Genomic DNA, 24479 nt, shown 5'->3' on the forward strand with positions numbered 1-24479 from the left:
AACCCACCCAGTGGCTTGAATACGAAAGCTTGATCCTTGTGCTCTTGAGCCACCCCCGCCCCCCAACTCCCGCCACCGTGTCTCAATGTCAGCAAATCAGACGGAACTGACTTTCATCATACTCCCTGAATGTGACCTGTCTAGGGTAACCAGCCTGATCTGACCACTATCACCTCTGTCTCCCTTAGACTTTCCCATCTTTCCCTGAGTTTTTTCTATAACGCTACTTACTGCTATCTGACACCTTCTATATTTGATTCTTGCTGTTTACTGTCCATCTCTCCCCACCACAAGATGAGCTCTGTGAAAACAGAGACCTCGTCTGCTCTGCTCTCACCTGGATCTCCAGCACCTCCAACAATGCCTGCCACACAGCGTTTACCACCCAGAGAGGCTCAGAGAGGCTAGGTGACCGGCCCAAGGTCACAGAGCCTTTGCAGTGACCCCCACCCTGCTGCAAGCCCTGGGCCTCTTTCTGTCCCTAGTCCACAAACCCCCAACTCACCTGGGATGGCCACGTCGTACTCCACCCGGAAGAGCGCCTCGTGGCTGCACTGCCGCAGCGTGGCCACGGCAGTGGCGTGGCTGGCCCCATGCAGCGGGATCCCATCAATGCTGAGCAGCCTGTCACCCACCTTCAAGGAGCCTTCCCTGCAGGGAAGAGCCCAGTCAGCCAGCCCGGCCCCACATGAACACTGGACACAGCCCTGTCGAGAGGGCGCTGGGAAAGGTCGGGCACGGGGGACAGAGAGGGCCAGCAGTGGGTGACAGAGAAGGGGCGGAACACTGAGTGTAGGAATGTAGGAGGGAGTGTATGGGTCAGGCGTGGGGTAAATGAGGTGGGCAGGTAAAGAGAGCTGGCACCAGCGACCAGCTCTGACATCTCCCCCCTTTCTTGGCGCTTAATAAATCCACAGCCCCAACTCAACGCCAGAATGTCTGAGTTGGGGCTGCCCTGGGGATACAGGAGGAAGCCAGGGCCCAGCCATGTTGGGGCGAGGCGGTCTGGGGGCCTCATGCTTGCCCAGCCCCCTGGCTTCTCAGCCATGACTCTGGCCTGGTGACAAATGCGCCTGGGAACAAATTCAGCAGGGGCCCCAGGAGAGGGCCTGAATGGGGGTTCACCTCAGTTTGGGTCAAAGCTCCACCCTGGAATGCTTGCCCCAACAGGTGGCCAAAGCTATTCTGGGAGGTTCTATGAATAGCTCCTCATGGCCTCTGTCCCAAGAACGGGTTTAGATTTCTGACAAGACCATTCCAGGCTTCTCTTAAAATGACCAAGTCTCTCCCACTGGGGAGGTCAAGGGCTCGGGTGCCGGGAACTGGGCGTGTCCCTCTCCCACGTTCCCGTCTCCAGGCTGTGCTGCGGGAGGCAGAGCCGGGCAGGGCAGCACAGCAGGACTCCAGGGTCTGCGTTACCGAGGCCACAGTGGCACTGTGAACAGTGTCCCAAGATCTCACAGCAACTCCTAGGGGCCACAGTATAGGTCCCATTCCACAGATGGGAAAACTAAGCCAGAGAAGGGAAGAACAACATAATGAAAAGGCTTTCTTCCCTCTCCACCCCTGAGACAGTAGGATGTTGGGGTCTGTCCCATATAGAATTGAGTCCTGCTCCACCAACAGGTCCAAGTGCCTCTGAACAAGGGGAGTCCTCTCTTTGAGCCTCAGTCTGCTCTTCTGGAGAATGGGCACCATGATTTCCAGTCTGCCTTCTTCACAGGGGAGCTGGGGGTAGTCAGGGCAGGGGAAGGCTATATGGTTTCTTCTGGTTCAGGCTCACCTGTCTGCAGGGCCGCCAGGCCGGACATAGGTCAGGACGAGTGGGCGGGTCTTATGTATGTCTTCATGGGCACCCCCTGGACAGAACTCAACAAGAGGTATCAGTATCTACCCACTCTTTCCCTGACACCCAGAGGCCCTGACTCAGCCTCTAAGCAGGCTCTCTTAACTAAATCTGTTCTAGGACCTGTCCTTGCTATTCACGGGCCCTCTTATAAGATACCAACCATAAATCCTCAGAGCTGGGACAGAAAGTAGGTAACATGACCAAAATCCTCTATTAAATGACTTGCTTCCCTTCCTATGATCTCATCCTACTTCCCTTTTTGCCCTGGTTGCTCGGCAGCTCCAAACTTTCTTCTCAACCTTACTCCTAGCAATCATGCACATTTAACTGCTTTGGCGAAAATTTTCATTTAACAGTTGACTTAATGGTTCTCAGCTCTTTAAAGCCAGAAGTGAGAACCAATCTATCTATCCATATATTATAGATCTATATCTATAATCTCACTAAAGCAAAACATGTGTCACACATGGAATTAGCCTTAGCCTCCTTCCCCCTCCTTGACTTCCAGTGTGACTCTCACACTCACCTCTGAGGACAAAGCCAAAGCTATTGCCCTCCTTGTACAGGGAGACGTCCACTGTCTTTGTGATGATCCCTGTGTTGTTCTCAGGGGCTGGGGAGAAAGAGAGGGCTCCTTTGAGTACCTTGGTCACATCACCAAGCCACAGACAGCCCCAAAGCTCATTCTGGGAGAAGTGGGTGACCAGTCACAGCAATTACAAGGAGGGCAAACATCCCCCCCCGTCCCAATTTACAGGTAGGACAAGTAAGACTTCAAGGGACCCTTCACCCTAATTCCCACTTCATCCCCTACTTAGAGAGAGGCCTGCCCATCATGGCTGTGGGCTCGAGCCAGGGTTGAATTCCAGTCATTCACCTCTTGAGACTTTAGACCAACTTTCAAAATTCAGAGCCAGGCTAAACCCTGGCCTACTGTACTCAGTGCAAGCGGGAGTGTGAAGACAGCAGGAGGGCAGGGAATAACTTTTCAGCCCCCATTCCCCGAACCTGCCCCCCTTAAAGCAAAAGCATCTGGACGCTAAACATAAAACATGACCACAGGTATAAGGTTATAAGCAGGGTCCTGCACCTTCCTGCAGGCGCAGATGAAGTCCTGTCTTCAGGGCCCACCCACCCAGCCGCTCCCCACCTCCCAGGTGCTGGCAGGGAGGGAGCTGTGTCTACCCACAACTAAGGCAGTGGAGAGAGTTCCCCGTCCAAGGGCACCCACCGGGCGGGGGCAGCTCATACTCCACCTCCAGCACCACGCGCTCGCCCACGTTCTTGAGCAGGGTGATGATCTCATCGTGGCGGAGCCTGGTCAGGTGGATGCCATTCACTGACCGAATGTAGTCGCCCACGTTCAACAGATCACTCCTGGGACAAGGAGGCCAGAGCGCATGCATGGGGACAGGCGCAGGCATTCACACCCGCTCTTCTGCTGAATCCTTATGATCTCTCCATCCCCGTTTCAAAGATGGGGAAGCTGTGGCTCAGAGAGGCCCGACATCGTCCAGGGTCACGAGCGCGGGTTCCCAACCTAGACCTATCTGACAGCCAGTCCTGGCATTTCCTCTAAGGCCGGCCCTCCTGCTTTTCCTCCTGCTGCCGTCAGAGTTAAGGCCCTGACCAGACCCCGAGAGGCCTATGGAGTGGCTGGATCATCTCCTCCTTTAGGATTTCCTAGAGCTCACCCCAGCTCCTCACCACCTAGAGCTCACCCCAGCTCCTCACCACCACTCTTCTGTCCTGTTCAACTGGACACTCAGCGGCGCCTGCCCCGTGTGAGGCCCCGCGAGGCCCCAGTGGAGCGGCTAACCCCCGGGCTGACGGAACTTGAGATCCAAGTTGAGATCCAAGGGAGCTACCTAGATCAGACGACAGGAAAATCCAGAGCAGTGTGTCCAGATCTGGCCACAGGGCCGTGTGAGTAGAGCACAGCAGCTGCCTGGGCCTAGGGTACTGGGCGTCTCCCAGGGGCAGTGCGGACGGGTGAGCAGGAGTCTGCCGGTGGGGACAGGCCTCCTGGGAAGTTAACTGCATGTGTGAAAGCCTGGAGGGCCTGGCAAGAGGGAGATGCTGTCCAGAGTCAGCCCCTAGTGTAAAGGGGGAGAGCAGAGTCTGGGGCTACAGCCACCACCACCAGAGGCTTTCCTCTGAGAAGCACTTGGGCGCTCCTGGAAACAACCACCTGACTGCTCTGCCAACGGCCCCAGTTCATTTCCCGCTGGCCCCTGCTCCCTTCCTGCTGCCCCTCCTCCGAGCCCACTCCTCACCTGGCCGCGAGCCCCCCTGGTCTCAGGTTGGAGACCCTGGGCTTCCCGTCCTTGTCGGTGCCGCCGGAGATGGTCAGGCCCAGCGTGCTGCCTTCCTTCTTGGTCAACTCCACCACGGTGACCCCTCGGAACTCCTCTGTCAACAGATGTGGGGGGGAGGGAAGCGGGCAGTGTGGTATGATTCAAGGCCCCAATTCCGATACGTGTGAGATGGACACACTTGGTAAACAGGGCACCTGGCTGCAAAAGGCTGGGTAGGATCATCGCCTTTCTACACAAAGAGGATCAGAGAAGTTACATGACTGGTTGAAGGTTGCAGAGCAAGTTATGGGCTGACCCCCAATCTGAGCCATCTGTGCCTCCAGGACAGAGAAAGGGGAAGGAGAAGAGAGGCTCATTACCCGGAATGCTCTGTCTGCGGCATGCCAGGGCCACGTCGGTCCCTCCTGCATCCTTGCCTCCTTTGGAGTAAGGTCCATCGTCTGCCGGCAAGAAAGAGAAAAGGCTCTGAGCACCACTTCCACGCAGGAGAAACCTTTCTGCCTTGGGACTTGTCTGCCTCATGGGTGTGACCTGTGAAAGGGGCTCCTTCCTGCCACCAGCTCCGACTCAGTGAGAGGGAGGGGTCCTCCTGGCTTCTCCTCCTAAAGGAGGCTCCATCTCTGCTCTTGGGCAGAAATAGCCTTCTTCTGAACGCCCACTAGAGACTGGGAGCTTCACGGCCATCCTGTGGGTAACCGTCTCCATGCACAACTGTGGGCAGTGTTATTCCACTGGACAGATAGAGAAGTTGAGGCCCCACACGGGACAGCTCAGGCCTACAGTGCCACAGCCGGGGACCCATGCCATCGGGTTAGAACACCCCCCCGGGGGCTGTGCCTGCACAAGCACCAGGAATGGCAACTCTCTCCCACGAAGGCCCTGCCGCACATGTGAGACGGGGCTGCCCACAAGCCAGGCCCGCGGTGAATGGACCCACCCAGTGCTCGTCCTGAGGACTGCACCGACCGTTCACCGCTCATGTTCTCAGACCCGCTGGGCAGCCAGAGAGCAGTCTGTCTCCTCTAGCTTTCGTTCTAGGAAACACTCTCCTGCTATTTCCTCGAGTGTTGTTTCCTTCCCGTCCCTTACGACACGCTTAGTGATATTCTTTGGGACTTGCCATTTCATCTCGCATGACCCATCAGTCCTCTACCACATTTCCTAGTTCTGCTTCTCTCTGGGATGTGTCTCATCTACAGTAATACCGTTTTGCCTTTTTTATGCTTTAAGAAGTTTCTCACAGACTTCAAACATAACAAAAACAGAATTAGTCCAACGCGGAGGTTCTCAAAGCATGGTCCCCAGACTGGCAGTACCGGCACCCCTGGGGAACTTGCCAGAAATGCAGAATCTCGGGCCCCACCGAGGATGTAGTAAGGCAGAAACTTTGAGGATGGGGATCCAGCAATCTGCATGTGTACATGATTACCCTAACTTATATTTTCATCTATTCTAAGAATTTTATGGACATTAAAATTCTTTGTGGTGTGCATGTCTCGAGGTTTTGAGAAATGTGTCCTGACCACCACAACCAAGATTTAGAATATTTCCAGCCCCCAAAATTCTCCCTTGCTGCCCTTTTGTAAGTGGTTCCTGCCTGACCATCAGCCCCCAACTACCAGTGATCTGTTTTCTCTATATATAATTTTGGCTTCCCTAGAATTCCATATAAATAGAATCATAAAGTATGTGGGCTGTAAGTCTACTTTCTTTTATTTAGCATAATCATTTTGGATTCACTTCTGTTTTAGCATGGATCAGTTGTTTGTTCCTCTTTTTATTTAAAAAAAATTTTTAAAGTTTATTTTTGAGCGAGAGAGACAGGCAGACAGACAGAGTGCAAGCAGGGGAGGGGCAGAGAGAGAGGGAGGCACAGCATCTGAAGTAGGCTCCAGGCTCCGAGCTGTCAGCACAGAGCCCGACGTGGGGCTCAAACTCACAAACCATGAGATCATGACCTGAGCCGAAGTTGGATGCTTAACTGACTGAGCCCCCCAGGCGCCCCAACTTGTTCCTCTTTATTGCTGACCAGTGCTTCACTGCAGGGATGTACCTGTTTGCTTAGCCATTCACCTGCTGAACTAAATTTCACTCTTCCCAGTTTGGGGCAATTTCACAGGGAACCATAATAAATATGTGCATACAGATTTTTGTTTGAACATAACTTTCTGTTCCACTTGGGTAAGAACCCAGAAATGGGATTCTGGTCATATGGTAAGGATGAGGTTAATGATTTGAAAATGCCAAACTGTTTTTCAGAGTGGCTGCACTAGTTTGAGGGTCCACCAGTAATGTAAGAGGGATATGGTCACCCCACATTCTCACCAGTATTTGGCACTATCAGCTAGGTTTGGTTTTTGTTTGTTTGTTTGTTTTAATTTTAGTCATTCTAACAGATATGTAGAGGTTTCTTACTGTGTTTTTTAAGACTTTATTTTTACGTAAATTCTATACCCAACAGGGTGTTCAAACTAACAACCCTGAGATCAAGAGTCACATGCTCTTCCTGACTGAGCCAGCAGCCTTTCTTATGGTAGTTTAACACACACTTCCCTAATGACTATGATGTGGTAGTATGCTTTTCCTTATTTGCCATCCATATATATTTTCATTGGCGAAATATCTATGCAAACCTTCTGTTCATTTTTAAACTGGATTGTTTGTTTTCTTGTTACCAAATTTTTATATAGTCTGGATTCCTTTGTTAGATGTAATAATTTGTGTTTTGCAAAGGCAACTCTGTCACACTGAAATTTGAGAACCACTGGTAGCATGAATCATCTTTCCCCAACATCTAGTTTTAACAATTATTAACACTTTGTCATATTTATTCCACGTATTTTTATCTATGTTGAAATATTTTAAAACAAACCCCAGACATGATGAAATTATACCTTTAAATATTTCAGTATGCATTAAAAAAAAAAGTCATCACACCTTACAACATTAAAATAATTCCTGGGGCATCAGGGTGGCTCAGTTGGTTGAGTGTCCAACTTCAGCTCAGGTCCTAATCTTGCAGTTCGTGAGTTCAAGCCCCACATCAGGCTCACTGCTGTCAGCAAAGAGACTGTTTGGGTCCTCTGTCTCCCTCTCTGTATCCCTCCCCCACTTGTGCTCTGCCCCAAATAAACAAATGTTTTTCTTAAAAAATTCCTTAATTCCTGGGGCGCCTGGGTGGCTCAGTTGGTTGAGCGTCTGACTTTTGCTCAGGTCATGATCTCACAGTTCGTGGTTTGAGCCCCGCGTCAGGCTCTGTGCAAACAGCTAGCTTAGAGCCTGGAGCCTGCTTCTGGTTCTGTGTCTCCTTCTCTCTCTGCTCCTCCCCTGTTCATGCTCTGTCTCTCAAAAATAAATAAATGTAAAAAATTTTTTTAAGTCCTTAATTCCTAAATTACTAATTAAAATCCACTCCATATTCAAAATTTACCAATTCAATGAGTACAATGTTGGTTTTGGAAAGCTGTGTTCGGTTCTTTTGCCTATATTCTTGTCATATATTTTTATTTCCTTATCTATCGCACCTTACAGGTCTCTAATCATTTTAAATCTTTCAGTGTTCATCTATTACTCAATTTTCCATTATCTCAGATGCCTGAAAAATGTTTCTGCTGTCTGGGGTGCCTGAAGACTCTCCCTCACGGTGAACTACTTCCTTGTATGTTTGGTGATTGTTGAATAGTGAGCTCATCTCTCATAGGGCTTGGTCTGTGGGAATCTGATTCAGCCTGGGGGAGGGTTGGTCCCTCCAGGGCTCAGAGAGAATTTGCAATTCCTTCCCCTCACAGCCTGCCAAGGCATTATTTATAGAAACATTGGCTCAAGGATTCTAGGACAGGGAAGTCGTGTAATTTACAACCTTCAACAGACACAACAGGTACATCTTGGAAACCCAAATCTCAAGACCCAGCTGAGACAGACATGCTATCTCCTTGGTAGGTGGTGGGTATTTTCCAAGTCCCCACTTTCACTGAGGGTTTATCTTTATAAAGGTCCTGGCCTTATGCTAGGGTGTGAGCTACAACTAGGCAAGGTATAGAGGCATCATCTTCTATATCCTTACGCTATTAAAACCCAAGCCTTGGGTACCAGACCAGCAAACACTTTCATTCCTGCTGCTACCCCAATAAGGAAGCCTATCAGCCTACACGCATCCTGCTGGTTTTCAATTTTCTCTTCATTTTTTGATTAGAAATGTGCTGAATTTACAGATCAGTTTGTAGACAGTTGACACCTTTACAATATCAGGCCTTCCAATCAGTGAGCATGGTCTATTTTTTATTTTTGTCTTCTTTAATCTCTGCCCAAAATATTGTGTACTCCCACGGGGAAAGGCCATGTACCTCTTTCATTAAATATATTCCTAGATACTTGAAGTGTTTTAATGCTATTGTAAATCGGATTGTTGTTCACATTTAAATTTCTAATCATTTGTGCCTGATACAGAATAACAGAGTTGATTTTAGATACTGACCTTTAAAATTCCTGTATTAGCTCTAATAGTTTATCTGTAAATTCTGTGGGTTTTTCTGTCATCTGGGAAAAATGAGTTTTACTTCTCACTTTCTAAATTTCATGCTTTTTATCTTATTTGCCTTTTTGCACTGGCCAGACGTCCAGCGCAGCATGGACAGGACTGGTCTCCTCTCCACCACACCCTCTTCACTTCCTAGGAGTTTGTGCATCTCAAAGGAGTTCGAAGCTGGAAGCTTTCAGGTTCCCTGCTCTGTGATAATACCCAGAGTCCCCAGCTCCCAGCAGCGCCCTCTGGTCTTAGACACTCTTCTCTATGCTCTGACAGGAGAGGGGAAGGGGGCTCACGCATCAGGCACCAACCATCCAAATGATCCCCTACATCTCATTCACTTCTTACGGTGGCCCTGGGAGGAGGTAGATGTACTTGACAGATGAGAAACCCTGAGACTCAGAGGGGCAAAGTCTTTGGCCAAGGAAGCTTCTGCAAAGAGCCAGGACCTGACCCAGGGCCCTTGCCCATGTCACCCCACATTCCAGGCTGCCTTGACCAGGTAATTTTTTCCCCACTCCTTCTCCAGGTCCTTCCTCAGCATCAGACTGGGATGGGCAAAGACAACTGGCAAACCCTCAGGCAGGCAGGCTCTCCCGCGGTGACTCAGGGTCCACCCCTCCCAGCACCAGACATGTCCCATGGGTCTCCACGCTCCCTCAGGCCTCACATGAGCCTGCACACACACACACCTGCCCCCCAACCTCCGCAGTAAGGGTTCAGCCTGGCCTGAGCACAGATCGGCTGGCCCAAGGCCACTCCTCTTCCCTGAGCCTCCAGCCACTGCAAGACCTAACTCAGCACCCATCTTCCCTTCTCCCTCCTCCACAGAGGCACAGGAAGCAGAATGGAGGGAATTAGCAGCTGCAAGGGGCAGAAGCCCTGTATCCCATTCCAGCGCGGTACTTTTCAAATCAGGGTTCAGCGGGGGGTGGGGTGGGGGGAGGGTGGAGTGAGGTTGGGTCAAGGTCAGTGCTCAGTTAGAATCTGTCAAACCACAGCAGGTTTCTCAACCTCTGCACTATTGACATTGTTTCCGCTGGATAATTCCACATGGTGGGGGGTTCCCTTCTGCACCATGTTTAGCAGCATCCCCGCCCTCTAACCACTAGATACCAATAACACCCCACCCCTACTCATGACAACAAAAGAAGACTCCAGACATTGCCAAATGTCCCCAAAGGGGACAAGAATGCTCCCCCAACCCCCCCCCCCCAGTGAGAATCACTGCTCTAGAGTCAGAGTGGGGCTCAGGCTGGGACTGGGTCAGGTTAGCATGAGGTCAGGGTCAGAGCACAGCCAGAACCTCAGGAAGGTGAGACCCTTCACCACCTGCAGCTCTAGCCACTGAGAAACCACCCAGCTCCCCCAGTGCTCTGCTTTTCCAGACCAAAGCTAGGCTCCCTTTGCTTGCCAGAAGGTGGCAAATAACAAATCAGACAGCAGTTATGCCCAAAACTATTTCCTGGGCCCCTGGAGTTGGGCCCCCAGCAGCTTTGCTCGCTGGCCCCCCCACCTCATCACCCAGGCCCCCTGTTCATACCAGCCCACACCAACGAGGCAAAACATCATTAAGTGTAATGCCTCCCGTAACAGCTCCTTAATTTGCACTTCATTTAGATTCAACAAGATGTTTCAGAGCTAATAAAATTAAAAAGACTGGTTTCTATCAACTCAGTGACAGTGAACATCTCTGGCATTTCATGTGGGCAATTCCGGAATTAAAATTCGTCTGATCTCCCGCAAATGAGATTCTGTTACTAGAAAATCCCTCTCTCCTGGGCTGCCCTGGGAGGACTGGAGATTCACTTGCTAGCTCCAGGTTTGATCCAAGGGAGGGGAGAGATTATCTCTTAAGGAAAGGACTAGAAAAGCAGAGGGTCAAGTTCACCAAATTCAATGCAGTAGGATCCCAAAGAATGGAGCAGGAAACAACAGTGGTTTTATGGTGGCGTTTTGAGCCCTGATATTAAAAACAAAGTATATAGAAACTCAAGTGAGGAATGGTGGGATCCCCAAATGGGGACGTGGAAGCAGAGGCTGCAGGATGTTGGCCTGAACGAGAAAACCTATGTCCTGGGGTGTGTCTGTGGCGTTCTCCACATGTGTCTTCCACGCGGCCTCACTTCTCTCTGCACACCCCAATATTCAGATCTTGCTCCACTCAACTATACGGAGCCAAACTGGCCTACAATGAATGACCCATCCCTTGGGCCAGAGGACTCGGGGCCACCTGTATCAACACTTGCTGACCCCGATTCCCTCCTTTCTAGAATTGTTGCTGGCTTTGGGCTCACGCTGTGAGCCATCTCTTTTCCCGGCTGCCAGGTGTGCTGCAAACTGAAATCCCTACCACTGTGTGCCAAGAGTCAGTGGGCAATAAATGGGCACTTGAGAGGCTCTCCTCTAGGAGAGTGGGGTGCTTTCTACGTGTGGGGCCTGGAGGATCTCTCTTGGAGACTTGGGACAGCCAGCTGGTAGATTATGAGGCTCCTAGATATCCAAGGCCCCCTACCATATTCAGGAAGGCACCTGTGAGAAATGCTACAATGTTTGCTGATGCCTGTCCAGCCACAGTGCCCCCACATTCATGAGCATCCTGGGGTATGAGGAAACTGAGGCAGCACTCAAACCAAGAACCAAGGCAGGGCTGGAATTTTTAGTTGGCTGCATGACTCGAGTCTCTATTTCTCCATCCATAAAATGGGGGTGTATCTCCCCACTGCTGGCTCTAGCCAAGCCAGGCTTGAAAATTTCAGGGAATTATTTATAGAAAATTCTATGGGGGTTCAGACCCTGGTCCTCCTCCTTAGCAGAACATTTTCACTCTTCCCTGCTCTTTTTTTTTTTCTTTTTTTGTTCTGAGACTTGGTAATTACATGCTTAGAGATGAAGGCTTTTCAAAAACATCTTTCCCACCAATTTTCAGCTGGAAACGTGCATAAAAACAGAGATATTTTTATCCGCGTGTTTCTTTTTTCCTGTCTCCTCCTTCCAGCAATGGGCAATTATGAGCTTTTGCCTTCAGTCAATCCGTCCTGTAAGAACTCGCTTCAGAGGGAAATGCATTTCCGCAGTGAAGCCAGCCTGTCCCGGCAGATGAGGGCTGCCCGGTCGGGAGCAGAAGGGAGCAACACGAGCGCCCAGCACAGCCTGTACACCTGGTCCCCAGCCCCACAGGAGGCAGCCAGGGGCGGGTGGGTAGGTTTCTTTTTTATTTTTTGTCTCTTGAAAGCTTTGCTAATTTGCCTTCATTATCCCCATCTCTCTGGGACCCCGGGGAGCTATTGAGCTTTGACAAAGGGAAAAGGCAGTCTGCCCCTGGCCTGGCAGCCAGTGCCAGGATCCCGCCTAAGCAAGAAAGGGGCATGGGCGGGCAGGGTTGCAGACTCAGACCACTGCGGCTGGTTCTGTGGGTCTCCAGGAGGGAGGGTTCAGTGTGTGAGGGGGGCCACTGAGAAAACAAATGCTCAGAGGCTCAATCTGGGGGGAACAGGGAGTGACTGTGTGACAGCCAGCCCCCAACAGGGCCAGCCCAGCCCCACACTGATGAGAAGGGGGGCCCCACTTTCCCCTGGGTCTAACCTTGATTGCAGTCAAGTACAGTACCCAGTGGCCCATTGCTGGCCTGGGGCAGTAGCCACTCACTGCTCCAGCAGGTCACCAGGGAATCCACCAGTCCCGGCTGCTCTGTCCCCACCTCTGCAGGCATTGCTGGTCCGGTGGAAAAGGAAGAACGGATTTCAGAGTTAGGCCAACTTCAGATCCTGGTTCTAAGCCTTGCTTCCCACTGGCTAGAGATCTGAGGTAAGCCACTCCTCTCTGAGCCTTGGGCTTCTATTCTGCGCCACAGGAGTTCGAGGACCTGCCTTATGGGTTGGGATGAGATATCAATGAGAGTGTGGGATACAGAGGCCATGCAATACGGGGGTTCTTTCTCTGCCCCCATTCCTGACCTTGTTAGAAAAGTTTTCATAGATTAATAATGATAACAACTCCTTTTGATTAAGTGCTGGGTGTTCTGCTACGCACTTTATAAGCATTATCTCATTTAATCCTCACTACCATCTGAGATGGTACGATCATTATTCCTGTTTTACAGAGGGCGAAACTGAGGCACAGAGAGGTTAACTGACTTCCAATGGTAAGAAGCAGAGTCATATTTGAACCCAAGCCATGTTCTATGAACTTTAAAATGATTACCACTTTAGGGACACCTGGGTAGGGCTCAGTGGGTTAAGCATCCTACCCTCGGCTTTCAGCTTAGCTCATGATCTCACGGTTCGTGAGTTTGAGTCCCGCATCAGGCTCTGTGTTGACAGCAGAGTCTGCTTGGGATTCTCTCCCGCTCTCTTTTTTGCCCCTCCCCTGCTCGCTCGTGTGCGTGCATGCGTGCACGCGCTCTCTCTCTCTCCCTCTCTCAAAGTAAATAAATAAACTTTAAAAAATTATCACCACTTTATCCTCATGATAATCCTATGTGGTGGGTGCCATGATCGTCCCATGTTAAAGATGAGGAAAACAAGGCACAGAGAGGTTAAGCGAACTGCCCAGGGTTACACAGCTCCTAGTGGCATGGCCATGGCCCCCTCCAGCCTCCTCCTCCCACTGCATGACAGTCTTGGGAAGACTCACGGGTAATGCCTGAGGCCCTGAGGCCATTCAGCTCCAGGCAGCAACCCCAGCTCCTTTGGGCTCTACTCACAGAAGGATGCCCCTCCAGCCATCACGGGCTGGACCAGTGCAGACTGCTGAAGGGAGGTGCAGCAGTCACAGGCTGACCCCAGGCCCCAGAGAGGACGAGTGTCTGCAGAGGCCAGCCTCCCACAGAGGAGAAGCATGGCAAGATCAAATTGCCCAAAGGATGACTTCCAGTCTGTTCAATGCACATTGTTAAGGGAAACCAGAAATATGCCAACAGATTTTAAAAGTAGATGCCCGACTCACTTGCTGCCAAGGACTGAATAAAAAGAATGCACAAAAGGAGTACTAGGCCCACACTTTACATGCACCAGCCCGATAAACTCTCTGGAGAGCATCGAGAGAGAGGCCCCATTTTACAGGTGAGGAGACAGAGGCCCAGAGAGGTCACTCAGCTGGTGAGCTGCAGAGGAAGGACTGGAGTCCCGGTCTTTCTGGCCTCCCAGCAGGCCACATCCTCAACCCTTGGCTCTGCATTCTCCCTATAAACCCAAGGCTGAGAGATCCCAAAGGAGCAGCACCTGAGAAGCCAGCACCAGCTTCCAGGGAGCCCCGAGTTAGCCCCACAATGTCCCCTCTGTGAGGGCTACAGAACCCCCGGCACTGGACCCTGAAGCCACACTCGGGCTGCCATCCCTGCCGTGGCCATGGGCCGTGGTGGCCCCGACATCATGTGCAAGCTCAAGTCAGGCCTTGGTCCTCTGCCTTCTGGGTCCAGGCTCTCCTGCCTTACCCTGAAACCAGCAATATTGAGGAGCACGACCTTCACACTGAGTCACCAATGGAACCGTTTTATTTCCTGACAGTGGTTGTTTAGAGCAGGAAACACTCAAAAATCACTCTGTGGAGAGTAAAAGCAAACGTTCTGGCCACAAGTGACAGTCCCTCGGCCTCTCTGACTGCCACATGATACTCCCCCCTCCGCCAACTCCCTCCACTCCAGGTCCTGGGTCTTCTTGCTGGTCTACACTCCAGATGCTGTTTCACACACCAGACACTGTTCCACACATTAGACGCTGCTCCACACACCAGACTCTGTTCCATACACCAGACACTGTTCCACCAGACTCGTGCCCACCCCATGGCCTTTGCATTGACTATTCCCTCTGCCCAGAACGTACTTTCCCAGACATCCACAAAACTCCCACCCTCACCTCCTTCAGGAACTTGTGGAAATGTCACCCTCTGGGGAAGGTCTTCCCTGATCAGCCTGTTTGAATTTACCCTGCACAACCCCCACCCACACACACCTCCCATACTCTGTATCTTTCTTCATGCACTCAACAGCATCTAACAGACCTCACTTTTTAAAAACTTAGTGATCTCATCTCCCTATCTCATTTACTCTCTCCCTCTGCGCACTAGGATGTCCACGCCAGAGGGCTGGGTTGTTGGGTGCTGTGTCCAGCAAGGAAAGCATGGCGTACAGTAAGTGCTCAGTAAACAATCTGCAATTCAGATCCCACTTATGGAGTAGAAGAATGGGAATCAAAGAGGTGGAATGAGTTGTTCAAAGTCACAGAACCAGGAAGAGGCAGGGTGCAAATCCAGGGCTCCCTGGCTCCGCACTGTGGCTGCCGTGCTGGAGGGCCTGGGGCTGCCCCAGGGAGAAGGTGAGCCTGCCGAGGCCCAGGCAGTCACGGTGAGGGCCCCTCAGAGGAGTGGGCAGCCAGACCACAGCAGAACTACCCTCCCCACTCCACAACGTGCATGCTACCCTGCCTGAGGCTTCCCAGGCCCTGGTGGGGCAGCCAGGGCTCATTGAGGCCCAGCAGGCCCTGAGAACAAAGACCACTTTGTGGTCAGGAGTCGGAGGGGTGTGAACACTGGGAAGGGTGGGGGTGGGGCTTCCTGCTAAAATCTTCATTCAGGCCTCCAGTGTACCCAGGCCTGGTCACATCCCTTTCCGCAAGGGCTTAGGGGTAGTGGGTGGCCAACAGGACTCCCGGGGCAGGTGCAGGCCGGAGTCCGTCGGGGGCAGAGAAAGGGCACTGGGCAGTGCATACCACACACGGTGACCCCAAGCCTGGCTCTCACCGAGGAGCTCTGCAAACGGCCTGACTTCTTACAGCCTCAGCCTTCCCTGCGAAACATGCAGGAGGGGCTGCCTGTTGGCTCTCCTGCTCTCCCCTGCTCCTGGAGAGGCCACATGTCCAGGCCTGGCAAGCCAGTCAGAGGCCTAGCAATTGTTCAAGGGTGAGCATGTGATCCAGGCCGGGCCCACAGAGCTGGCCCCAGGATGTTTGCTGGAACTATCGGAAACAGGTTCTCTTTCCTTAGGGATGACTGACCTAGGTGACCTTAAGCTCAAAGGTTGGGGGTCCTCTGGGCACCTCAAGGAGAGGAGAGAGTCTGCCTGGAAATGAAGCTTGCCTAAACCAAAGCAGAGACCCAGGATCCTAATGATGTTAACTGAGCACCTGGATCCCACTGTGCCTAAGCTCCATCTTTGGATTTTTCTTAGAAAAAAAAAAAAAGGCCTTAATGCTGACATCATCTCTGGCAGGTGTAGTCATGAGGTTCCATGGCCTGGGGAGAAGACTACGGTGGGGGTTGCAGTGGTGAGGATGGGAGTCCAATAAGTCAACAGAGGGAGAAAAAGCCAGGAAGATAAAAGGGGCCTTGAATGCCAAGATAAGGAGCTGTGATCAGATTTGAGTTTTAGCTAGCTCCCTCCCAGGGCAGGTTAGCAAAGTGGGGTGGAGGTAGAAGGCCAAGGAAGAAACTGGGGCAAAGGTCCAGGCAGGCAATGCTGAGGCCTGAGCCCAGGTGGAGGCCACAGGCCCCTGAGGCCCATGAGGTAAGGGAAGATACCTTCCTCCAGGGGAGATCCAGGGCACTGCTGCCCTTGTGGCTCTGACCACAGGAAGACCACCACACTCACCTGGGCCTCAGGTCAGGAGGACAGATATACCCAGGCCAGGAAGGCATTTACAGTGTAGTCACCGGAAGGGAGCCAGGGAAGACCACATGGGGTCACATCCCAGCTTTGCTACCTCTGGCTGTGTAGCCTTGGACAAGTCACTTAACACCTCCATGCCTCAGTTTCCCTAGCTTAAAATGGAGAGAAAAAAAGTACTAAACTCACAGTATTGTGAAAAGTAAGTGAGAAAATGCAGAGAAAGAGCTTAGCACAAGCCTGGCACAGAGTAAGATCTCCACAGTGGTTAGCTACATTATTTGTGCTATTATCTGGGGGCCTGGGGGTGACCCTGTCCCTGCCCCCTTGCCATTGGCAGGGGGTGGGAGCCTAAGTTCACCGCTGTGCTATAAAAGTTATCCTGGCTTGCCCATTGCACACAGCTGTGGGGCCCTGGCCGGGCCACCGCCCCTCTGAGCCTGTTCCTTCATCGGTCCATTAGGACCGCAGCCCCCACCCTCAGAACAGTTTCAAGGAGGTTCCATCAAGAGTGTGTTCAGTGTGGGGAGGGATTGACAGGCATAGTCCCAGGGCACCGAGCGAAGGATGACTGGATCCCGGCTCTTGGTAAGCTCAGGTTGGGGTTATTGCAGGAGTAGGGGGAGGAAGGCAGCCCGGCAGGAGAAGGCTGGGGAGACAGGTGGCCAGCTGGCTAGCCGGCAGGAGCAACCGTGTCTGCTCCAGAGCCCCTCCCACGGTGCCCGTCCTGGGCCCACTGAGGAACGCAGCAGTTGTGTGATACCTGTCCCACTGCATTCCCAGAGCCCCCGCTCCCTGACTAGACCCTGGACAAGGGCTCCCCCCACCCCCCGGCCATGAGGTGCAGCCTCCTGCCTGCTATAGGAGCTCCCTCAACCTCACCCTCAGCTCAGCCTTTGCTCTCACATCTCTGGCCAGGGAGCTCACTCCCACCCACTGATGCCCATGTGGAGGCAGGACATGCCTCTCCAGGGCACCTCTGGGGGCCAAGAGCTGCCCTCTGGAACTCCAGCCCTGCCAGCTGTCCCCACTGTGCGGGGACAGGGGACAGCCCAGTGGCCTCAGTTCCCCACTGCAGGACAGCAGCCCGCTCCTCCCAGGTGTCCCAGCCCCGCACTCTCTCCAGGCTCTTGGTCTCCAGGGAGTGGCCATCCCAGGGTCTTCTCTGGGCAGCAGTTCCAGAGGGTGCAGAGGGTCCAGCCCCATCACTCTGCCTATAGGTCCCCATCACTCACCCGCCTCTCCGGGGGTCTCCCGGCTGAGCCCACACAGCATGTCTGCTATTGTCTCCTCAGCTGCCCACCAACTCCCTCGGGAGCCACGCCGCTTGGCCCTCCCTCCCCCTCCCTGGGGAGGGGCTGTGGGAGGGGAGGCTCACAGCTCCCACTGGCTGGGCACTGAGTCCACCCACCTCAGCGGGCGGCTCTCTGCTTAAAGGGGACACAGCCACCGTGTGGCTGGCTCTGGGATGTGGTTCTACACAGCCCCCCAGGTCCTACAGTCTGAGTCTCAGTCCTCCCGCTGGGTCCCCAAGAGGAGGGGCCCCTGACTCAGTGCTGCTCCTAACTTACCCTAGGACTTTGGTAAGTGGCTGCTCTCCCCAGGCCTTAGTCTTTCCATCTAGAAAAGAGGAACAGTGCCTTTCAAACTTTTTTTTTTTAAGTAGCAGATTCCAACAGACTCTTGCCCAGAATCCCAGGACAGAAGCCAGATGCAGTGCAGCCATATGCCAGAGAGCATCTGCAGGTCTCAGGTTGGAAATTCTGGAGCTCAGGGCCCCCTGGAGCTCAGAGCCTCCCGGAGCTCTTCCACGGACATTCCAACTACTCCCTCCAGGCCTCAGTTTCCTTTTCTGTAAGGTAGGGCCTGGGGGACTGCCCGTGGAGCATTCCCCCAGCCTCTGGGAAAGACACAGTGAGATGGGCAGAGGGCCCACCTGCCTTGGGCTTGATGTGCAGGGGCAGCTGGTCACAATCCCAGCCCTAGCTCAGCCTCAGCCCTGCACACTCCTACATTCCTCCACGCTGCCTCAGGACTGACTCTGCCAACCCTGATGGACGCACAAGGCCCCTCCTCCCAGCTGCTTCTGCACTCCATTCCACCAATGTGTGTGGGCTCCAACTGAGGGTCTGACACCCCATAGGTGCTGGGAAGAAGGGTGGGTGATAGTGACACAGGGTGTTGACGGCCTATATGCCTAAGTACACGTTGCATCCTGCTGAATGCAGAAGAGAGTGAGACAGATGAGGACCCAGCTCTCCCATGGAAGAGTTTCTTGGATATGTGGAAAGAAATGGGGCTCAACTTTGTTCTGTTGCCTATAGTAAATGAAAATGTCCAGTACCGTGGTTAGAGACGAGGGCTTCCCAGCTCCCTTCCATTGCCTACTTTCCAGGATCGCCTTGCTCTTAGGGTGACTCCACACATCCCAGGGAGCAAGGTCCAGGTTCCAGGTCAAATTCATTGGGGCAGAAGTGAGGCCAAGGTCTCAGCCATGGAAAGGGTAGTGAGCACTGGGTCGGGGGAAAGGGGGAGGGGAGGGGGTCTGATTTGGGAGAAATTTGCTGGGAGAATTGAGCCAGGCAGAGAAGAGGGGTGCAGACTCTCAGGGGGGGTCCATGATACCCAACAGTAGTCAGGACGAGGGTCTCAATGACCATCAGCAGGACGCTAAGGCCCACCTTGGGGTAGTCCCAGCTCCATATCAGGCAGGAAGGGACATGGCCCTTCTCGGCATGTACACCGCGCTTAACAGACCCTCACCCTCTTCCCCTCACCCCCTATTTCAGCTCCCTCAGGGTGGCCGGCTGCACAGTGCACAGCCTTTACAGCTACATCCGTCCCCTCTCCTAAGAAAAATATTTGCTCACCGCACAGATGCATTTAAATGAGTGATTAAGATTGGCGATCTTTCTTCCTGTTCCTTTGGAATTTACTTTTGTGGATGAGAAGCTCCTGGAAAGGTCAGGCCGTGGGTTATGAGAGAGCTTCCGTGCAGTTTCTCTGAAGGCCTGCTGTGCCGGGCCCCGGGGACACGGGCTCCAGGAGGCAGGTGGGAACCAGTGTCTGCCTCTGCCCCCATCCCCACCATCCCACCAAGCACGTTCTCCACTTGATTTTATACAAGAGTGGGTTTGGAAGCAAGTGGTCCATTCTGGAACAAGGCAGGGTTTAAATAAATATTTGGCACTTGCCCGAGGGGGCGGAGCCAGGCTCACACCTACGAGGCCTCTTTCAAGAGGCACTGCTAGGGGGTTACTGGAGGGCTCAGTCGGTTAAGCGTCTGACTCTTGGTTTCGGCTCAGGTCATGATCTCATGGTTTCATGAGTTCGAGCCCTGCATGGGGCTCTGCACTGGGGTTCTCTCTCTCCATCTCTGCACCGCTGACCTGCGCTACCTCCATCTCTCTCAAAATAAATAGATAAACTTTAAAAAATAAAAATAAAAAAAAATAAAAGGCACTGTCCTGTGACTTCCAGGATTTCAGGGGCTAGTCAGGGGTCTAGAAGTGCAGATGAAGAACAGTTAGCCCTGTTAGAGGTCCGCCGAGGAAGTGTTCTGAGCCTGACTTGGGAAGGTGAAAAGGAATGTGCCCAAGAAGGGAAAAGCCACTGTAGGTGTGTATCCGGGAATGCAATCCTCTGTGAGAAGTGAGGAGGCTGGACAGGAAGGGCACACAGGGCCAGGCTGGCAAGGGTCTAGCAAGGCCTCACTCCTCCAAATGCAGCGGACAGCCAGCAGCATCGGCGGGGTGGGGCTCCTCAGCCCTGCAGACTCCCAGGCCCACTGAATCAGAATCTGCATTAAGTGCTCTGTTAAGAGTTTGGCTTTCATCCTGCAGGCAGTGAGAGACAAGGATAGTTCTAGAGCAAGGGAGTGAGAAGGCTCTGTAAGGACCTCAGACATGCAGCACCACCTGAGAGACAAGGGAGGGGGACCTGGCAATGAGCAGCAAGGGTACCTTCTGGGAGGTGAGAGCAGGCAAACCAGCCATCGGTCCTGCTCCAAAGACGACCCCCCTCTCATCCAGTGAGCGCTGCCAAACTTGAGGGAAGTGGAGGAAAAGAGGGACAGATTGCTGGGTGTGTGAGGTGGCTAGGAGCCAAACCTGCTAGGGATCTGGGCCGGTAGCAGCTCCCAGCCATGTTTCCAACACTATGAATGGGCTGGGAGGGAGACCAGACAACCTAGGGGAGGTGGCAGGGCCACTGAGCTGGTGGGCAGACCCTCCGTGGTCAGCAGGGGCCCCGACACCCCCACATCCTCAGGTTTTGTGACACAACTGGAGGCTGGATTGCTGTGTGACCTGGCACATGTGTCCAAACCTCTCTGGACCTCAGCTTCTTCACTGAACAATGGAATAATAATAACCCACCCCCTAGGGTAGGGAGACCACATATTAATAAGTCAGAAAGCACTTATCCATCCATTTTCCTGCCAAGACTCTCATACCAACGTTGTAAAATAGACCAGAGAGGAAGAACTTTGAGGTTGAGCACACAGGTCAAGTGCACCTGGGTCCGCGTTCTGGCTCTGCCACCCTTGAACTACATGATTCTGGGCCAAGTCTCTTCTGTGTGAGGCTCCATTTCCCATCCATGAAGGACGGAAGGGTTTTCCAACTGCCACTGTCCTGCACATGCTCAGGACGGATTCCCCATCCGAAGCCAGGACTGTAGGACCCTTCTTAGTGTCTCTTAACAGGTGTCACTGGCACTATGCTCTCTGTGTGCCAGGTCGTCCCTGCAGAACACACATCAGGACTCCCGGCATCCCCGGACCCCACCTGCCTAGCGTGACTGCCACAATGGGGAACTAACTGACCCCACACTGCCTAGATGAGAAAATGGAGACCCAGATGGAGCCGTGTCTGGGAACCCCCACCAGCCAGGAGAGGGAGCCTGGACCCCAGCTTCCACCCTTCCTCTCAGACCCTAGGGCTGAGTTCACCACAACCACAGCGGGGCTGTACCGAGCCGCCAGCACCACCACCCTCACTGACTGACGGCCGGAAATGAAGTCTGGGTGGGAATGAGGCAGAGATGGTGATCTGAAGACAAGACAGATAAACACTTTATTGCTGTTCCGTTGCTTCTTCCTCCCTCTCTCCTCAAACCACAGCAGAGGCCAGGCCAGGACAATCGCGGCCCCCTGCCTGGCTGGTAAACATTTCCACAAGGTGGGGCCCCATTTTACAGCTGGGGAAACTGAGACCCAGCCTGCGATTCCAGCAGCCATGGGCGAGGTGTGAGTGACCCCCTCTTAGGAGGTGCTGCTTGGCCTTAGCCCCCACTCCAGGATGGGCTGGGGAGAGATCCAGGGCAGTGCCCCATGAGGGGGCTGCGCCCAGGCTGTGGCCCCAGACATCTGCCACTTCCCAGCACCCTGCCCCCAGCCTCCCTCCAGGCTTGGAGGGCACAGGGGCTCAGGTGGCAGGCCATGTGTGCAGACTAGGGAAGGGGAAGGCTCCGGGATGTGAGAGGAACCGCCGATGACAGTCCTTCAGAACCAGGCGGTGCAGACACTGTGTGTGCCCAGCCTGACTTTCAACGTTTTACACATATTCCCTCGTTTCATCCCACAACATCCCCACTTCAGAGATAGAAAGCAGGGGCCCAGGGAGGTGAAGCCACTTGCTCTTAGTCACACAGAGGGTGAAGGATAAACTGGGACTCGAACCCAGGTACCCCTGATACCATCTGCACTAACACCCCAACCCCAAGCTCCCTGAGAAAGGCACACTCGGAAGCCCACTCACCAGCCCACCCAGATGCAGGAAGGACAAAGGACTGTGGGGGTGGGGACGGCGGAGGGCCATGTCGCTGCTCCTGGGGAGTCTCTGGGAATCTTCTAACTGCAGAGGGTGGAAAGGCACCAGCCCAGGCCTGGCTATGACTAGGGAATCTCCCTAAGTCTCCCTCTTGCCCTCTGTATTTCCCCAACACCGGCAATGGCTTCCCTCCTGGAACAGAGGACATGAGGCCACAACTGCACAGAGAGCCTCTCTGAGCCTCAGATTCCTCCTCTAAAGTACTGATGATGAGACTGTCCAAAGGATTATTGGTGAATATACAAAATACCCAGAAAACTGTCAAGTGCAGGGCACATAGAAGTAGCAAGGTAGTCACTGCCCTGCCCCATCTCTCTGGCCACTCATTCATTCAAAGAATATGTATTAAGCATCCACTACCTGCTAGAAACTAAGCTTGGCCTGAGCTGTCTGCAGTGAACAAAACAGAAGTAGAGCCCACCTCTCTGGCTGCCAGTTCAGGGGAGGGGCAGAGGTCAGAGGAGAAAAACACACAAATACAGATAAGTAATGTGATGGTGCTGAGAGGGGCTGGGACAGCACAAGGCAGGGGTTCAGGAAGCCTCTCAGGGCAGCTGGTGCTCCAGCAGAGGTGAAGGGTGGGCAGGGAAGCTGTCAGGGGGTCAGTGCAGCTGAGGCTGGTAGTTGGGGGAGGAGTCAAGATTCTACTTTGGGCATGAGGGATTGTTAGCAGGGTCCTGTGTGATCTTTATTCTAAATGGTGGGCAGATGGAATGGGCTGTGGGTTCAGGATGGCATGAGGTGGGGACAAAAGGAGGAAAGAGGAAAGGAAGAGACAGGAAGCCTGGAACCCTACTGTCTCTCCTGAGGACACCAGGGAGCCATGGAGGAGTTTAGAGGAAGACAGGGATAACTGCCTTAGAAAACTAACTGGACTGGGTGCATGGGGTGAGGGCCTCAGCTGACCTCGGCCCACCCTCAGCCATGCTCCTCCCCCATGGAGCCTGCACTGACTCTACCCACCTCCCTCTCACCGCCTTTCAGACAAAAAGAGCAAAACGTGGGGTCCCTGGGTGACTCAGTCTGTTAAGCATCCAACTCTTGGTGTCGGCTCAGGTCATGATCCCACGGTCTGTGGGTCTGAGCCCCGAGTTGAGCTGCGTGCTGACAGCATGGGGCCTGCTTGGGATTCTCTCTCCCTCTTTCTCTCTCGGTCTCTCTCTCAAAATAAATAAATAAGCTTAAAATAAAAGCTTCGAAAAGAGCAAAACAAAAATAAATGGGCAAGTTGTCAGGGCTCACCCCTGGGAAAGAGCACTGTGGTGCATCCCCACCGCAGGATGTCGATACCGCCCTGGCAGCGAGCAGCTCCTCCCTGCCCTGCCCTGGCTGGGTGTGAGAAGACCAGGTTCAAGGCCCAGCACCTGCTCACGCGGACCAATTCCATGCCAAGAACGTCACATGTGATGTCAGAATATGAGTGTCTCTTGCAGAAGAAGCTGTACCCAAAGCGGATCTGCTGGAAGCCCAAACATAGCAAAGGGGCCAAAGAGTCAGGGCAGCTCAGAGGAGGAGTCAGGGAAAGCTGCCTGGGAGAGGCAGTTTCTGAGCCAAGCCCTGAGGGACAAAGGAAGCAGACACTCAAAGATGAGGCAGGAGCGGCATTCCTGGCAGAGGAACAGCCTAGGCAGAGGGTGGGAGGTGGAAAGGTGCTCAGTATGTGTAAGGAAAGGCAGCAACCAGCATGGCTGGGGGCAGAGGACCCCAAAGAGCAGGTGGGCTGAACTGGCAAGTGGGCTGGGTCGCAAAGACACAGCGACCTGCTTTGGAGGAGGGAATGCACTGAATGGGGCATTCCTGGCACAGTGAACACCACATGCATGACATTTAGGGAGGAATGGGCTCTCTTGCGCCCCCTCCAATGAGATGCTGGGTGAGGGAGGATGGGCACACAGAGGGACCAAGCTGTCAGGAGTGGCAGCCAGAATCTCTGCACACTGGAGTCTGATTACAGCGACACCCCCTCAGAGCTGGCAATCGATGAGGTTTTGGGAGGAGCAAGCATGGCCCTCAACCTGTGCCCTCGAGTGATGAGTGGAGGGGGAGCAAAAATGCTTTCTGTTGTTTGATATAGTTAGTATGCCTCTACGAATGGGGAGCTCACCACCTCATAAGCAGCCTCCCAGTTCCTGAATAGTGAAAAGAGGAGTCATTCCATTATCCTGAGCTGGAGCCTGCATCCCTGGGACTGTCTGTGCCTCCCTGGGGCCCTCAGGTCCCCTGCCCCAGGACTGCCCTGCATAGAGTCAGGGGCCGTGTGTGGACCCAGGCCATGGCCTCTGAGCCCTGGCAGAAGAGGCCACAGCTCAGGACCTGGATGTGGCTTCCACCACAAGGTCCCAACCAGCCTCCCCTG

General features: G+C 53.3%; 1 protein-coding gene across 2 annotated transcripts in view; it reads right to left on the reverse strand.

The window, feature by feature from the left end:
• The window catches only part of GRIP2 (glutamate receptor interacting protein 2), a 54447-nt gene that overhangs the window by 23156 nt on the left and 6812 nt on the right, over window positions 1-24479 (reverse strand). For both annotated transcript variants that reach the window (XM_029918829.1, XM_029918828.1), the window contains exons 2-7: window positions 4527-4607; window positions 4126-4261; window positions 3081-3226; window positions 2376-2462; window positions 1784-1859; window positions 506-651 (exon numbers count right to left, since the gene is read on the reverse strand). In XM_029918829.1, the coding sequence (XP_029774689.1) occupies window positions 506-651; window positions 1784-1859; window positions 2376-2462; window positions 3081-3226; window positions 4126-4261; window positions 4527-4607 (672 nt within the window). The remainder of the gene's footprint in view (window positions 1-505; window positions 652-1783; window positions 1860-2375; window positions 2463-3080; window positions 3227-4125; window positions 4262-4526; window positions 4608-24479) is intronic.

Source organism: Suricata suricatta, chromosome 12 (assembly GCF_006229205.1).
Source record: "Suricata suricatta isolate VVHF042 chromosome 12, meerkat_22Aug2017_6uvM2_HiC, whole genome shotgun sequence".
Classification (NCBI taxonomy): Eukaryota; Metazoa; Chordata; class Mammalia; order Carnivora; family Herpestidae; genus Suricata; species Suricata suricatta.